This window comes from Homarus americanus, unplaced genomic scaffold (genome assembly GCF_018991925.1).
Source record: "Homarus americanus isolate GMGI-L3 unplaced genomic scaffold, GMGI_Hamer_2.0 scaffold30108, whole genome shotgun sequence".
Lineage (NCBI taxonomy): Eukaryota > Metazoa > Arthropoda > Malacostraca > Decapoda > Nephropidae > Homarus > Homarus americanus.
In genome coordinates this window covers 872,340-890,415 of record NW_024748109.1, presented here as the reverse complement: position 1 = coordinate 890,415, position 18,076 = coordinate 872,340, and the positions used below count along the sequence as shown (strand labels likewise).

The following is an 18,076-nucleotide window of genomic DNA, read 5'->3' as shown; positions in this document are numbered from 1 at the left end:
TATTCTGCAAAGTTGGAAGTGGACAGGATGGAGGTACGGAATTAAAATAATATGTAGCAACAGTTGAAGGATCAGCATCTAAATAATATACTACTACAGTAATTTTACACAAAAGGGAACATAATGTCAGGGTATTTAGTGTACCGGGAACTGAGAATTCCGAAATCAAAATGGAAGTAAAATATCATAAATACTTTGCAGTTTCAATCCTCAAAATATACCTGAGAGCAAGAATATATCTCTCTAGTGATGTAAATTATTCTACCTGGGGTGGGGGTGATGCTGGAAGTTGTTGTGGTGGTGGTGGTGGTGGTGACAGAGAGGGTGGAAGGCAGCGTGCCATATTCCACTACTATCTGTGAGGTAGGTTGGGCTTGGCCCTCACGACGGATAGCCGCCACTACTTCCTCTTTCACCTCTTCTTGTGCCACTATGATCAGTGCAACAGTGCCATAGTGAGCCAGCAAATCACTCAACATAGTACAACATTAACCCACATTGCATAAAGCTTTTTATCTCCCAAGTAAGCATATTAAAAAGACAAACATATATACTGTATGTATCTGTGAGCTTCTTCCAATAATATTCAATCTATATATCTCAGTTTAAAGGGATGACACATTACTTCATATCACTAACTAAATGTGAAAATACTATATCTATAACTATATCAGAAATTATGAGTTTATACATCCTAAAAAGTTTAAAAGGTCCAACAATTCTTCCAAAATTAATTCATGCACAAAAACATAGCATCAGCTTAATCATATCAATATAGCCTAAAGGAAATACATACGAGATAGAAACCTGCAAAGACGTTAAGTCAGAGAGGAAAGTGAAGGTCAGACAGAGAAACGAGGAAGGAACAATGTGTGTATGAGGGTTATTTCTTTACAGGATTCTTTGGAAATGTATCTCAAAATCCTGATGTGTCGTCTAAGGTGCTTGTGTAACCCTGTCATGCTAACAAGGAGAAAACCTATGAGATATAATTATACAAACACCAATTTTTACTAAACTTCCTAATATGTGGCAGTGTTCTCTCTAGTCGAAAATCCCTGTAGCAACTACAAAACCTAAAAGAAAAATGTAATGTTTATTTCAGGCAATAAATACTATGGGAGCAGTGTAACTCACACATGCCTTAGAGAGGGGAAAAGTCTATATGAATGGAAGAATCTATATGAATGTCTTATATTTACCTTCATGCATGTGTCTGCGGAGCATCTAGAATTTATCTTTGTTTCTAAGGCTTCAGTACTCATTGTGTGATTATGTGATACTTTTTCAACATGAAGACATTGAAGTAAATTAAAGAAGGCTCACCACCACAATTATAATAAAATAGTTTATCATACAGTGCACATACAAACTAATTATCCCAAATCCCAAATTCGTATCACACCTAACCCCTCAGCCTCAAAATTGAATTCCATTAAGGAGCTGACAACTTAATATACATTAAATGTTTGGTAATGAAAGGAAGCTGTACTTACTTTGTATTAGAGTTACAGTATTCATAATGGTTTGACAATTGTGTCATGGGCAAACTGAAGTAAATTCAAAGCAAAGGGGTTAAGAACATGAAGGCAATCAATATCTTTAAGGGTATCGCTGATGATGAGATAATTACTTAACCTAAGTTACTTTAATTAAACAAGTTGAGCAAAAAACTTCAGGGATTCGGGATGCCCTTAGAACCATAAATCTACTTACAATTTTTCTTTTGGGCAAGGTAAGGTGACACTCATAGACAATTTACAGCAGGCAAGACGGGAGCGTTCCTCACACACGGTCGAGGCTTAAGCGTGCTAACCCCACAAACTATAATCTAGAATGAAGTCCAACTCTCATAATCCGTAGCCTATGTGACGTGCATACTAACATTTACCTTCTGGTTCATCTGTTTTTCTCTTCTCCCTGAATTTCTCTTCTAACTTCTCATCCAGTCTGCCTAGCTCCTCTCCAAGTTTTTGAAGGATGACTGACTTGTCTTCTCCCATCTCCAATCCATCAACAGCTTTAGTGGTTTGCTTCTGAACCACAATATGTTCTTGGATAGTTCCATCATCTGATGTGGTATAGGTCTCTTTCTGTGTGGTAGTAACTGTAGTAGGAGCTTCTGCTGGCCCACTGATAATCTCTGTCACAGTCGTTGTTTTCTGTGTCTTCTGTGTTTCTTCCACTTCTGGGGCATGAATTTCTTCAAAGGTTTCTGGTTCCATTTTCACTTCTTCGATCTTCTCTATAACCTCTGCTGGTTTTTCTACAACTTTCACAACTGGCTTCTCTAGTTCTTTCTGCTCCACCACTTGTTCATCCTTCTCGATCTCCTCCTCCTCGGCTTCTGTCACAGTGAACACCATCTTCTTCTGTGGCTCTACATGTGAAATAACTTCCTCTGTTGTAATAATGGTCTCTTGAATGGGCTCTGACACCACAGATTCAGCTAAGGATGGCTCTACCTTGGTCTCCTTAATGGGTTCAGGAATTATTTGCTCTTTAATAATGGCCTCAACCTTGGGCTCTAGGACAGGCTCTTCAACTTCTTTTTCTAATTTGATGTCTTCACTGGGTTGCTTTATAACAGTTGTTGATGTAGTACTTATGGTAATAGTAGACCCATCTTTGACATCCTCTCTGGTCACCTTCTCCTCGGTGACAATCTTCTCTTCACCGGCATATTTCTTCTCCTCACTCTCGTATGTTGGAGACATGTCGACTGTGCGCTGCTCTCGACTGCTCTTGTCTGAAGGTTGGCAGGACCAGTATAAATATCTTGATGAATTTACAGAAAACATTTTGTGGAATATCATTATTAATCTAAAGTATGAATTATATATTTTGATTTTTTTTTAAATAGAAGGAATATATGTATTTAAGTTTAACTTTGCCATTAAACAAATTTATGATACCTAGGGCTTATTTAATCTAAGATCCTTATTATTAGTCCTATGAAGAGTGAACTACTACAAATATTTATACAGTTTTTTTTATAATATCTAAATTCACTGAGTGACAGTCTCAAAAAATATAATTACAATTCATAAATCAAAATTTTCCTAAGAATTTTTTTTACAGTATCCATAATACAGTTTTATAATCTTTTGTATTCTAAACACAAAAATATCTTATAAGAAACATGTACAATATAAACTGATTTAAATATACACTTGACAATTACTAAGCAGCTTAGTCACCCACAGGTTCTCACAACAAAGAATGACTGTATGTGCTACCGAGTACATACAGGCTGATCTGTTGTTCACACACACACACACACACACTCCTGCTAATATATTTTTCTCCCGACCTTTATCTCACAGCTCACTAACATAAGACTACAGGGTATTTACATTTATGAGGATGGATACAATAATAACCCTATGAGGCTTTGCTAAGATACATTCCAATTTCACTACACACAAGAAAAAAAAACATTCAGCAACACACAAACACTCAGAAATAAACAAGTAAATAAATACAATATATTAGTAAACCAAAGTCCAAAAGTAAAAAGAAGTCAAATCTCGTCAACCACATTTACACCTATAATAAATATATATATTATGTATACAGTATATATATATGTATATATGTGTATATACATGTACATATACTTGTCCATCATAATAACTACCAAGTGCATAATGCAATAACCATATCAGACTTTATACACCTCAACAATAACTTAAAACAACCTACGAGCAGAGGACCAGATTGTGTTGAGATTAATGAGTTGAACTACACATGTCTAGCTTCTCAGGACACAACATTGAAAAGAGAAAATAGAAAATCTCGAATTATTACAACAATTTCCATTACTTTCTTTACATTAAATTTACTCTCTAAACATCGAGTGGTTTACAAGTGCACAACTACACAGATTACGGTGGTTCTATCGGAGTTATCATCAGTCAGTCGGTACACAGAAGAGATACTATATTTTTTTTATACACTGATCCATATCACAGTACTGAGGTGATAATACTAGAGAGTTTATGGATGGTGTGGAATGACCTGTTGTTCTGTATGTTCGATAAATGTACTACTGTGCACACGGTTATTGAGGCTTATATAATATCATGTGAGGGATTATAAATGACAATCAATTACAGTACCAGGTTGAAGTAGAAGTAAAGATTTAAAAAAAATAATAATAATAACTAATGATTTGGAACCCCAGCTGCAGTGCTGATAAATACAAAATCAAAGTGTGATTATCTGGGGTTTTATAAATCCCAAGCTCCTCCTGGGGTTCGGGTTCAAAAGGTAGCAGTCTAGGAGGTGTCATAACTTCACTCATGATACAATATTAAAAAAAGATAAAATTACTTTATAAAAATACATAAAAAGTAAGATTTTAGTTTGGAATTAAACGAACAGATTTTTATTTTATTTTTTTTTTTGAGAGAGAGAAACAAAACCAATTTTTCAGAAACAAGAAAAACACATCAAAAAGTAGGCAATGATTTTTAAAAGACCCACTTCAGTTAGGACCTTTCCTAAATTACATACCAAGGAAGCAATGCAGGCTGAATAAAACCACTCATAATAATTTTTGCTGACTAAAGGGAACTACAATGAGAGAAGTATTACTACAATGAGGAAAATAATCAACACAATCCACTGCTCATGACCAAGTCTACTGAAGTGAGGGGGACAAAGTCTGGTTTGGTGTGGTCTAATTAATGAACAAATAAACACACATTTATATGTATGTGTGTATGTATGTATGTGTGTGTGTGTGTGTGTGTGTGTATGTGTGTGTGTGTGTATAATATGTGAGTGTATGAGTAAGTTTGTATTTTGTGTGTCCATCTGTGTGTCTATGTTAAGTCTGTATTTGTGTCTGTATGTAAGTCTGTATGGATGTGTACCTGTATATCTGAATGTGTGTAAGTCTGTATGGGTGTATGTAAGTATATATAAGTGTGTGTGTGTGTATATATATATATATATATATATATATATATATATATATATATATATATAACACACACACACTACATTTAGAACTGTGTGTCTTCATATTCCAACTACCGGTATATAAAATAATTGAAAAAGCTATAGCAACACTACAATTACAAAAAATAAATAAAATAAAAAATTATAAAAAGGAAGAATATTCCCAAAATAATTAACTAAATCAAATTGTCATAGTTACCCTGATACGCTCTCTGGTTTTCTTCCTCCTCCTCAGCACTCTCGGCCTCCTATGGATAAGACAATGATGTAGGAAAATTACTGCCACATAGATCACTGGAAAATACAGACGAGGAAAATATCAAAACATTCAAGAAAGCTGTAAGAAAATCGGAATCGTAAAGAAAAAAAAAATTATGATATGGTCTTAATGGTGAAAGATTAAGAAGCAAGAACTGAATTATATGGTACGACAACAGCACTGACACAACTAAGACAAGTACATTATGTTGAGTAATATGACACATCTAAAGGTCGATATTCTAATCCCCCCCTTATGTCTACTCCTGCAGAACTCTCCGGTGTACAGGTAACAAAAACTGGGAGTTGGTGATTGTCCAACTCCTTCAAGGTAAAGTAAAAACTCAGAGCAGATAGAGACCAAATTCCCTTACTACTGGAGCCATCTGAACAGTCACTGACAGTAAAGGAGTCAACCATCTTATATACATCTATCAATAGTATAATGCTGATGTAGACCTCTGAGGGACCCAGATAAGTGTTCCTAAACCTCATTCTAAGACACTGATTCATTCCTACACTGTCTATAAAGCTTCACTATCAGATGATGCAAAATACTGTCTTACTAATTATCACATCACATTTGCCGCTTGAATAAAAAAAAAAAAAATCCTTCAGAATCACCGAAGCTTCTCCCTGTCCGTCAAGATGTGGCTCTAACTAATATAACCAATATAAAATTATAAAATATCAAGTGTAATAGGTGGAAACTTGAGATATCATTATATACGTCTGAAATAAATTCTATATTAATCATTCACAAAAAACGGTAACAAATATCACAACTTTCAAGTGACAGAGACATGCAACAACACTTTACACAAGGAAGGTTGAACAGAAAATAATAACAATTAACACTATTGACAAACAATTAAATACAATTAACCAAAAGAAAAATAGGTAAGAATATTAGTGGGAATCAAACACATGAGAGACATACACCAGACACTATCCTAAACTTAACAAAATATCATACAAGGATCTATTAACCTGTGAGTGCAGCAAGTAAATATGCAACAAAGGTGCAGAGAGATAGAGAGGTGTATATAACACTCTTGAAATTGTTGAGAACTTTAGGTATGCAAGCAATGAGATATTTATGTTAATGAGAATAATATATGAAGTAGCTTTTCCATTAAATTTAAGTTCTAGGAAATATTCTACAGAACAATGCCCTCTACAAGTGAACAGAGTAGGAACCTCTTCTTTAGTATCTGAGTAACATGTAGCAGAAGAACCTACTGTAATTTAAATATAAGTGTCATTAATTACCAGTGCTTCAAAACTTTATTAATAACAAAGTAAACATGAAATAAAAACAACAGTTCATGAAAATAACTTAACAGCCAGCTATACAAAATTTTCATCACTAGACAGTTTTTCATAGTTTAAGAAGTTAAGGTAAATTAATCAAGATAAAGATCTTATCTTCACACAATTTGGCTTTGCACTCACCCGCAGATCCTTAAGGCGCTGCAATAAGCAAGCATGCAAGAGCAACGACAGTAAGGCAACATTGTTACAAAGACGGTGGACAGATTGAGGCCAAGCTTATGTTTCCCTCAAGTTTCATGACTTAGGAATAAATTTAATTATTATTTATTCATAAAAGTTTCTACCACTGCTTAGTATTAGTGGCCAAATATAGTTATAATAAGTATTCAAGCATTTTATCATGAATCACTTGCAAAGTAAAGATTATTAACCCCTTGTTGAATAAAATCATCTGGTGTTACACAAATGAAATATTAAAAGTGGCATCCCATAGTGAAGGGGTTAATGAAATGTTGGAGTACAGTATCTGTGTTATATAATATGCTCTAGGACACACTGGACCGGACTGGGTACACTACAGAACACCAACCAACACTATGACCTAACAACATATATACAAGACATAACAATGAGATCAATAGACTGTAATGATAACTATTTAACCCTTATGTACGGTGTCGCCTCTGAGCTGAATAAAATCAACTGGTGTTAACCAAATGAAATATTAAAAGTGGCGTCCCCGTAGTGAAGGGGTTAAGAGGGATTTAATAACCTTCTTGCAACAAAGTGACTCGACTTTTCTTGCAACAAAGTGACTCAACTTACCTTCATCATGTCTTGCTCATCATAAGAGACATCCAAAGACACATCTCGGTTGAGTGTTGCATCTCGAGATGGCCCAAGTTCATCCTTGAAGGCTTCAAAACCAGACTGGTCTAGATGAGCCTTGGCCATTGCTCTCTCTATGTCATCTGTGACCAGCTCTACGTTGAATATACACTGATTCACGATGTCATCGCGACTAATCTTACGCAATCCCTTTTCGAGTGTATTTCCATTTGCCTGTGGTCAGAAAAAAAAGTTTTATTTTATCAAGAATTCAGTGCAAATTATACTGGAATAACAAATGTGTGTACAGTACCTATATATCAACATTTACTCAGCTTCCACAAAACAGTAAAGTCTTCAAAAATATCATTAGTTACAACTAAAATGGGAAAATTAGATAACTGGCACTAAGTCACGAGTAAATATTTGTGAATGAAAACTTGTCTATAGCGGTAGAAACGATGACAACAGATGGATAGCAAATAACGATGAATATTATCATAACAATACTGTATACCCAATCACCTGAAAACTTTGCTCTCTGTATTTCTTAACAAGACTGACAAACAGCATCTGACAGGATATTTCATACCTTATTTCCTGATGTTTGCATCCAAAGCCTGAGCATAACAATGGCTTGCTGGGGAGCATTGTCTGGGTACTGTGATTTGATGATGTTGATATCAGAATCATTAATTTCCAGCTCATGGGCAAGAGCCACCCAGTCAGTTCCCAACATATTTGAGATGTCAGTGAGACGAAGATCTGCCTTGTGAATGGTGTCGGCTTTACCTGATGGAAATATAAATGTAAATACAATACTCCAAAATATGTAATGATTTATACACAACCATAATGCTCAATAATTCAACCCCCTTCTCACATAATCAAATAAGGTTAGTCAAAGTGTATACAACCCATCCAACTGCCAACACAAACCAAAAAACTACATACTTTATACCATGAAATATAACAACCTTTTCAACTGCTATAAGTAAGAGAAAAATACTATAGTACAGTATATTGAAACAGAATTAAATGGCACTGTATCCCGAGGTCAGGGCTTCTGGTACGTCATAAGCATACACTGCCACTTTGATATTGTTTTATTCTCTGACAATGGTATTACCGACACAATTAATGACATAATTATTGCACTAAAAACACAAAGGACATAAAAAAAACACACACACACACAAACGAAATCAAATCATATATTCACCCCTATTCTTTCAAGCGACTTCCCGCTATACGACACGGTAGCCAGAATCAAGTGCAAATACAGTACAAACACATATTCTTCCTTCGTTTACCCTCGTTCATTTATTCTTACTGCTGTGTGATAGATATTTACTGTTATGTGGTATTTCCAACTGACAACATGAATCTAAGTGTCTATCTAGTTTACCGTTGTCACTTTGTATGTAGTACCATCATTCCCTTCTCAAAATACTGTATCACTCAATGGTAAGTTCTCTATTCATCCAACCACAATGATGTTTCCTGGGTGCATGTCCCCATCTCATACTTCCATTTTCTTCTCTCTCTCTCTCACCATCCAGTTCTAATTTATGCACTCTCATTGATCATTTTTCTATCATTCTTTTAATATATTACTTCCTTTTCCTCCTCTAGTCTGCTGTTTATCATCCACTATTCCATCTGCTAACATCCACTCCCAGAAAAACGTTCATTTCTCCCGTTTTTCTTCTCTATTACGATTATTTTTTTTTCACATTCACTAATACAATCATCCTCGTGTACTCTATCCAGAACTCATTCAGTAACAATTACAAGTTCTTTCTAAATCACTATTATTTTTTCACCTCATCTTTATCCTATCAATAGCATTTCTACCAACTCCTTGTGCCTTATTATTTTAGTTCATGTGCAGCTAAAGTCGTCTCCATCTCTGCACTTAAAACTTTTTGTTTTATTTGGAACACTCTTCAATCCTCTATATTTTAAACAGGGTAACTCTCTCTCTCTCTCTCTCTCTCTCTCATTATCTTTTGCACTTGTTCAAAGAAGTATAGATGATATAAAAATGAGGAACATTTTTATATAATCTATACTTCTTTCATATTCTCTCTTTTACATCATCTACACTTCTTTCATTCTGAACTTCCATGTCCATTTTTCCTCTTGGTTCTTTCACTATAATCATGTGTACAATACATATAGAAAAAGATTTTTCTGAAATTTTATCAAACAGAAAATCAAGCAAACAAAATATACCCGGTATGAAGAATCTTGGATATTATTGACCAAATTAAAAAATATATATATGTATATATATATATTTTTTTTTGGGGGGGGGGGTTAAAAGTGATAAGCAACCAATATATGTGTTGTATCATACAACCAAGACATGTTAAGAACACAGTTATATTGCAACTTATAAATGGTGTAAGCATACCCGGTAGCCCACAGAATTTGTTTGTCACGACGTCACACTCTACCAATACTCACTCATGGAGAAGACGTGGCTTGGCTATCTTCCCGCTGTCCAAATTTACTACAATGATCATTTAAAAGGTTTGGGCCAGTGATCCCCATGTTAAGGAAAAGCAGTCAGGCTATTAGTGATGATCAAGTTAAATACAGACAAGACACAGAAAGGGGGACATTACAAACCATTTTTTTTTTTTTTTACAACATTTTCAGTTTATCCTTTTCACGTGTAACAATGACATGGCAGTGAACGGGGAGATCAAATAATTAAAACAAAAACCTGAAGGGAGGGATGTAGTCTGAAGTAACACTGTACTGTACTCTAAGGTAAAATTTGGAATATAACTAATTATTTGGAAACTTTGTAGTGTAGTGAAGGTGAGCCAATATGCACAAGTGACAATGGCTAGACAAAATAAAATGCCTACCCAAAATGTCTCCTAAAGTGCATTACATTATTATGCACATCTGAATACATCCCAATATCCTGAACAATCCATTAAACACAACTTATTTTGAAAGAGTTGAAACGAACAACAACTACCACGTGACAAAGAGCAATTGATCCTGAGGTCAGTAAAAAACAAGGGATTATGGACGGTTAACAGGTCTGGATGGAGGATAAGAGAGGTACAGAGATATCAAGGTAAAAAAATTATTCTCAAATCAAAATCTTTACGAGAATATTATGCATGATAAATCATCTAATGCACTGATAAACAATTAGTGTTTATATCTACTTGATAAAAAAAAATCTATCCATCAAAAATGAGGAAAAATAGGTTCAAAAAGTGATAAAACTGTATCAATATAAGGTAAGATGGAGGGAGAGGTTGGTAGGTACAGTAGGACATCCAGACAAGACAACAGCTACTCACTAATGGAGAGGAAGGAGTACTTCTTCTCCAGGGCGAGGAGGTCAGGTTCTGAGGGCGCAGGCTCGGGCTGGATGTTGTCAGGCAGGGCAATGTTGAGGTTACAGATGGGGGTCTGAGGGGGGTCACCGCGCCCAACCTGAAACACAGGGGGTTTTAGCAGGCTAATTAGCGAACCCTTCTTCCAACGCCCATCCTGGAAGATTAGAGGGCAGGGAGGTGTTATTGGCAAGATGGAGTACCATTGAATGGCCATACAGCATATATTATTCAACTACTCACTCAGATTGACGTAGGAGTTACACAACTTCAATTCTGAAATAAACTAGCTAATGCAACATTTTATTAATTGAACAACATATATATGAAGCTTTTATATATGGTATATTTCAACAACAGCAGCACATTATAATTATTATGTCTTATCCATTAAAAAATGTAAATTCTCATAACAGGATGTATTTAGTTAGATCACGTTAGGTAACTTCCAACCTTTATGTTTCCGATCCTTACCTTCGGTTGTCGCATGAAGGCCACTCTGCCAATGGGGTCAGCATGTTGATCTTTCACACGAACAGTGAATGGAAGTCGGTTTTCACGGAACGCATAGAAGTTAAAGGCAAGCTGGTCCCCAGACTTTGTGACTGGAACCAAGTTGCCAGCGAATTCTAGGAACTGTGGTTTACCTTCCAACACCTCAACATCCCGAGATTTTGCAACCTGAACCATTTTTAATTTCATGTATCAAACAATTTTTAGAAAAAAGAACATATTACATAATATTACATCAGAAAAAAATACCATCATTATTTATTTATTACAAAACCTAAAAAGAGTACAGTATGCTTCTATGTTATTTTGACATATTTCACAACATTAAAATTTTTACATGAATTTCAATGTTTACAATTCATCGTCAGGTTCCGTTACAGAGAACAAACAACATGACTCCTTGATAACTCACTTCAACAAAGAGTTCCTGATGCTCAAGCGTCTTATCTTCTCGATCGTCGGTCATACAGAACACTCTCACTCTTGCTTCTTCAAGTTGATGTCTCTTGCTAAATACAACAAACTTAGCCATGAAAGGTACATGAATAGCCTCCCGATAAAGCTCTGTAGCCATTTTAGTTGCTTCCGGTATATTGCTACAATCCATTAACCAAAATCGGGCAGAAACTGTAGTGGTAAAGCTGACACAGTCGTTGACAAATGTGAGTGGTGTGGAGCCTGTCACGTCCTCCCACTGAGCACGGGTTGTGCCTCCTGGAAATATCTGGAGTCAGTCACTGTGAACATAACTTGGTTTCTCCTACACAATATAGTGTGATTTAAAAAACCCTGATATCTAAAGATCAACATTTCATTTAGTTGCATACTGCAAAAGCCATTTAAAATGCTCTTCTTTTTCTACTAGAACAATAAGTTTTCATTACAAAAAAATCAAAGCAGGACATTGAATCACTTTTGAAATAATATGTCTATGACATGAAAATATATCTAAATTCAAAACACAAGAGCATCCTTGGCTTTTTACTGACTTCTATTGAAAAACACATTATCTATTAATATTGTCCATATAAATAAGCACATAAGGTGTTCTTATCAACTTTAAAAACTGAACACCACAACCACTATCATTTAAAAGACTGAAAGAAGCTAGGAAAAAAAATGAAAATTAACTTCTACAAATAAAATAGTTTTACAGGCATTGCACTAACATGAACCATAAGTGGATGTGGGAGTCATGCCATCTAGGTTAGTCATTCTTACATAAAAAGAACTGAGTTTAGGTCCATTACTCAAGATGGTCACTAAAGCCAAAAGATGTAACCAAGATGCAATACTACCATCCATTATACTCACACCAGGTTCTAGTATCACTCTTGTGCTTATTTAAAATTTCATTAAATACATGGACATACTTTTATCCCCTACAAAAGGCATCCACATATTAGCTAGAAATACTGGGGCAAGATAGTGACATCAGAAGAGCTCTGAGTAAACTGTGATAGTATACATGCAAGTAACACTTGACTTGTGTGTATCTTGAAGGTATGGCACTCAACTCAGTAAAACTGACCAGAAATAGATACAAGACACTTTAAGGAGATGAAGAGAAACAAAATGATTAGAGAATACTTTGGAAAAAGGGAGGAATATTGCTTCCTGCACTCTACACTTGACTTTAACTGCTGGTAATAATTATACTGTAGTGGTTAAATAGTTAAAAAAAAAGTAAGTAAAATATATAAATCAAATTTCAAAGAATAATTTCAGTACAGTGGTCCCTCGGTTTATGAACGCCTCGGTTAATGAAATTTCAGTTAACGAATTACCTTCCATAAGAATCTTCACTTAGGTTAACGAAAAAATTTCGGTTAATGAATTCCTTACGAATTTTTCCCAACATGTTTTCACCTGCTTTCGGCTGCTCACCAGCTGTAGTATTAGTCCGCCAATACAGTAATTGGTTCTAGGGCTAAAATTCGTTTCCATTTGAGTAAATATCAAGAAGGTTGTACTATTCAATAATTTTCCAAGTCTTATATTAAATTTTTTAGTAATTTTAACAATTATTTAACATAATTGAAGTACAGGGAACTAGTTTTAGCGCGCCAAACGGCCACTTGACTCACCCAAAATGGAGCCAGTGTGTGTCATTCTGAAGTTTAATTTACATATTGACAATATATAATGCAGTGCAGTGTTGATTTGAAGAAAATAATCTTTAATTACAACAAGTGAACTAAAATTTTATGGGTGAAATGGCAATATGAAGCATGGGGTGTCTTCTCTTCCACCCCAATGCCTTCTCTTCTCCCTTCTCTTCTATCCTCACTTCTAATTCCCATAATCATCATCAACCAGGAGCCTTCTACATGCACACCTCAAAGTAAGTGTACTTTACTGCATTTATTTTTAGTTTGTATGTAATTTTCGGTGAGCTGGAACCAATTACCCAAAATCCCATTGAAACAATGGTTTCGGTTAACTAAATTTTCGGTTAACGAACGACCTTCTGGAACGAATTGTGTTCGTTACCTGAGGGACCACTGTACACAGAACTGCTGTCAAAAGCAAATAAGTTATTACTGTTAAACAGTCAACATTAACTTTCCCTTGAGAGAAATATTTTGATCTTTTATATCAAATATATAATGCATATAACTTGGGACTTTTACACTAAACTTTAGTAAAAGTACTTCTTCATTAAATTTCAATAAGAATTATACTGCAGCATATTGCATCCCTTTCCCACGAGCCAAAGAAAAAAAGTCAGACCTCCATGTTTGACAAAACTATGAGTTTGTATCAACATAAACATACTACAGGTAAATTAGTGCCATCAGCACCATAAAGAACCCTACAACCTTCCATATACTGTACTGTACTGTACTGTACTGTACTGTACTGTACTGTACTGTACTGTTCTAGGTGATGGTTTAACTATATGGTACAAGATGTAGAATCTGATGTGTGGTACTGTGGTACAGGAGGTAAATCTTGTCTCAGATGTGACTACTATACTATAAATCTATAAAAAATTTGCTCAATATTTGTTACATACAGTACAGTAGTTTTGTCAACCATGCAGGTTTGGCCTCAATACAATAGCCAAATATGTTATCCACTGTGTAATGAATAGTTTGGAATATATGACAAAAATATAATTTATATGACAAGGATAACATCAAAAAGCCTAACTACAAATAATAAAACTTATGCTTCCTTTAACTGTGCATATAAGTAATTTCAGAGTAGAATGCCAGATAGGTATAAATGTTTTTGCCTCAAAACCTACTTAGGAAGTAAGAATTTCATATTGTTTACAGCCCAAGAAGCAGGTCATCAGATTGAAGTGGAATAATTTACTAATTAAAGTAATTAGGATACTATGGGAAGACATGCACACAGTGTATGCACTCTTTATAAAGTGGTATAAGTGATAAAAATAATCAACAGACAGCCAGAATGAGAAGCATCTGAATTTGGCCTCTCTGAATCCATGATTGACATTAAAAAGAGTCAAATCACAATTCTAAGTAATGACGACAAGGTCTTAACTCGTTGTTATTCCAGAAGAGTGGATCAGTGGCAACTCAATGTAACCTTGTGTCATGCAGGACTTGTGGAGAAAATTACACAAGAACAGGGAGAGGGAAGAATGGGTATGGCAGGCCTCTGTTTTACCTGCACAGATCCTCTAAACAAACACCTTTAGCTTATTTTTTTTTAAGTACAAAGAAGTTAATTATAACCTTGATTAAATATTCCACCTTAATCACTGAACACCAGGATAACTGAACATGAAAACAGAGGCCTCAAAGAAATTTCAGTTACTTTCATTTTGTCAGTTAAACTTGGTTTGCGAAACTGTATTGTGTATTCTTGTCTGCATAAACATTTCCATATACATTGGGCTGCCCATTGGTCAAAAAATCAAGGTAATGTCACACTTCATTGGTTGTCTAGTGAGCCAAAACAAAGCATAATATAATGTAGAAACAAATAATATGTTTTTTACTGTCTTAATATAATTATCACTACAATTCTTATAAACTTTTGAATGAAGTGCAACAGTAATATGATAATTTTAAACCCTGATATGAAGCCCTGATCATAATGTGAAAAGAAACTCTTGCTAACTCAGCAAGCTAAAAGTGAACAACACGGAGAGACTCAACTCTGTTGCTGATTATCATTCACAGTTGTTGGATGACTTCTCATAACATACAGCCACCAACAACATGTTTTTCATGAATAAGACTAGAAAGTTTATCTTAGGAACAGCCATTTTTTTTATCCAAGCATACTTTCTGTATATCTCCCAGAGAACTGGCCATAAGCCAATCAATAGTAGTAGTATGGGTCTCAAGTCACTCACAAGGATCAGTTTAACACTTTATAGCACAATAATAACAGCTTTACTCCAGCTTCTCTCATCATTCTTTAATCTTATATTTACTTCAAAATCCTCAAAGGAGTGATCTTGAGCCCATAGATCAACTAGTGCAGTTACAAACCTGATAGTCTATTAATAGTACTTATGTGCATTAGTGAACGAACATGGCAAGTAGTGTGCGCCAAGTGACTGTTCGTGGCTAGTCGTATGTACCAGGTAACTGTACGTATTTAATAATGTGCACCAGGTGCTTGTGGGATCTGACTAAAGCAACACACCATGCACTACTATGCAGGCAGCACTTTACAAAAATGTACGTCATCCTGACTCCTTCCTTACGGTTCCGAGGCTAAAATATAGTAAGCAACTTCATCAGCTGACCTTGTAAGACATCACTACCTTACGTTACAGATTCAAGTATTGTGTTCCATAGTCATGTGAAGTACAATATCCCCCAAACAAAAAAGATGCAATTCATATTAAAGTTGTATAGTACAGTATTCAGTACAGTAGCTGAGAGTTATAAATGAAAAGTTAGCAGGAGTAAAATCCCGTTTCTGTAAGACAAAGTATATCGTGTACTTAATTTCATGTGAGGGATATGTTAAGGATGCTTTTTTCAAGCATACATTAAAAAAATAATCTTCAAAAATAGACAACAGTTAAAAGATTGAAAAATGTACAGTATTCATAAAAGAGGGTGGGAACAAAACAGGTCAGGTGACGAGGGATGGCTCTCTCTACTCAAACAAAGACACACACATATTCAACTGTGCACCAACTCCCATAAATTCTATTACTTGTAGCTTGTGTTGAAAACAAGCAAAAAATAAGTGGCCACAAGCAAAAAAGAGGCAAGGGGTATCAAAAGGAGAAAGGCAACATCCAATTTAACAAAACTATCATTCACTGCTTCAGAAAAGACCGGAGCCTGTTGGGCATCCACCAAAAAATTCAAGGCCTTTCGTAACAAAGTCCCACATCATGAGGGAATCACATGAGTTAAAAAGATGTCTGGAGAAGCTTGAAATTTTATGAGAAGTACAGTAGTAATAGCAGTTAAAGTGGTAGTTGTAGAAAAAGATGTGAAGTAGTTTTAGTGAAGGGAAGAGTTTCAGTAGGAGTGATAGGAGAAAGTGGCTCTAGCAGTAGATAATATAGTAGCAAGTGATTTGGGGGCATTCCACTCTTTTTCTCTTTACATTGCTTAAAACTGCAAGGCACAACATTAAACTTGAGTGCAATCTGTAATGTATGGAAATTTTCATAAGCACAATATCAGCTTTAAGACGGGCAGTTGTAAAATAATATTGAGTGAGTCATCATTTTTCCGTGGAGGGTAAATAGAATGGTATGAAAATGACCATATTTACAGTACTCAAGAGGGTTACAGAGACCACAGTTAGGGGCGTTATGGCAGAAAAAACAAAAGAGTATCAGCATTAAAAAGACAACTTAAAGATTCCACCCAGATGCCCAATCCTTTTCTTTTGGAGCTGAATTTTTACCTTTCAAAGATCTTTTCCGAAACACCCCTACAGTAGAGGCCCACATGTGCAGCATAACAAGAGTAAAAGTGTTTCTTGGTTAGTATGTGAGAAAGGTTTGGGGAAACGATTCCAATTAATGTTTAGTTAAATATCTTAAGTTAAATTCTGATTAACAGGCAAGGGAATATCAGGTATAGAAAATAATTATATGAAATTTTTCGACACACTGTTAAGGGACAAGCCTAAAACTGAATAACTGATGTTACTTTCTACCATACAGTGCTGGGGAGATTTTGGGTCAACGGGTTCAGGTACGATCAAGGTTTAATATTGAAAATGACTTGTTACATGAAGTATGTGAACATTAATTTAAATTAATAGATGCAGAAACTGTGGATCCTCTATTAATTTCTCTCTACATGGACTGAGAAAGATACATGGCTCAAACTTCCACAAGCACTAATCTATTGTAATAAATTGCTAAATCAACACTACACTGCTTCTGGTATTCATGAACCCCTAGAAAAAAAACATGGGGACTTCAACCAACTACAGTGAGAGTTCAGAACCCCAATGGTACATCTGTACATATACCTCAGGCCCTATTCATAGAGTGCACTTGGGTTAACAGATACATAAGCAAAATAATAATACCAACTCCTGCTTCATTTCCTTAAATTTTGCAAACTCTACTTCACCATCTTGCCAAATACAGCATTTGCAGGTTACTTTTACCACTGAATACTTACAAGTCTTTTTAACAAGCAAATAATGACAGTGTTCAATTGTATACAGTATAGGCAGGATAGGCAACACCAAAATATATATCAGGTGCTTTTGTTGGTATTACTAAATTCCAATCGCATCTCTTGGCTCAAACACATCTTATGAATACTGCTCTAACCCTTTATCTACCAATATGAAAAGTCAAACAGGTAAGGCATTGCCTTATATCTGCCACTAGACCAAAAATTAGGGCATTAACAGCTTCAAAACACTTTCTGTATGAGAATCAAATATTT

The 18,076-nt window shown here is 35.2% G+C and overlaps 1 protein-coding gene across 32 annotated transcripts in view; it reads right to left on the bottom strand.

Moving 5' to 3' along the window:
• The window catches only part of LOC121880005 (ankyrin-2-like), a 200,630-nt gene that overhangs the window by 58,240 nt on the left and 124,314 nt on the right, over positions 1–18,076 (bottom strand). For 20 of the 32 annotated variants that reach the window (XM_042386902.1, XM_042386901.1, XM_042386908.1 and 17 more), the window contains 10 exons: positions 17,073–17,099; positions 11,623–11,924; positions 11,172–11,378; positions 10,662–10,854; positions 7,922–8,121; positions 7,327–7,563; positions 6,682–6,699; positions 5,168–5,216; positions 1,892–2,749; positions 266–430 (listed from right to left, as the gene is read on the bottom strand). In XM_042386902.1, the coding sequence (XP_042242836.1) occupies positions 266–430; positions 1,892–2,749; positions 5,168–5,216; positions 6,682–6,699; positions 7,327–7,563; positions 7,922–8,121; positions 10,662–10,854; positions 11,172–11,378; positions 11,623–11,924; positions 17,073–17,099 (2,256 nt within the window). The remainder of the gene's footprint in view (positions 1–265; positions 431–1,891; positions 2,750–5,167; positions 5,217–6,681; positions 6,700–7,326; positions 7,564–7,921; positions 8,122–10,661; positions 10,855–11,171; positions 11,379–11,622; positions 11,925–17,072; positions 17,100–18,076) is intronic. The other 12 variants (XM_042386905.1, XM_042386920.1, XM_042386935.1 and 9 more) reach the window with 7 other exon arrangements.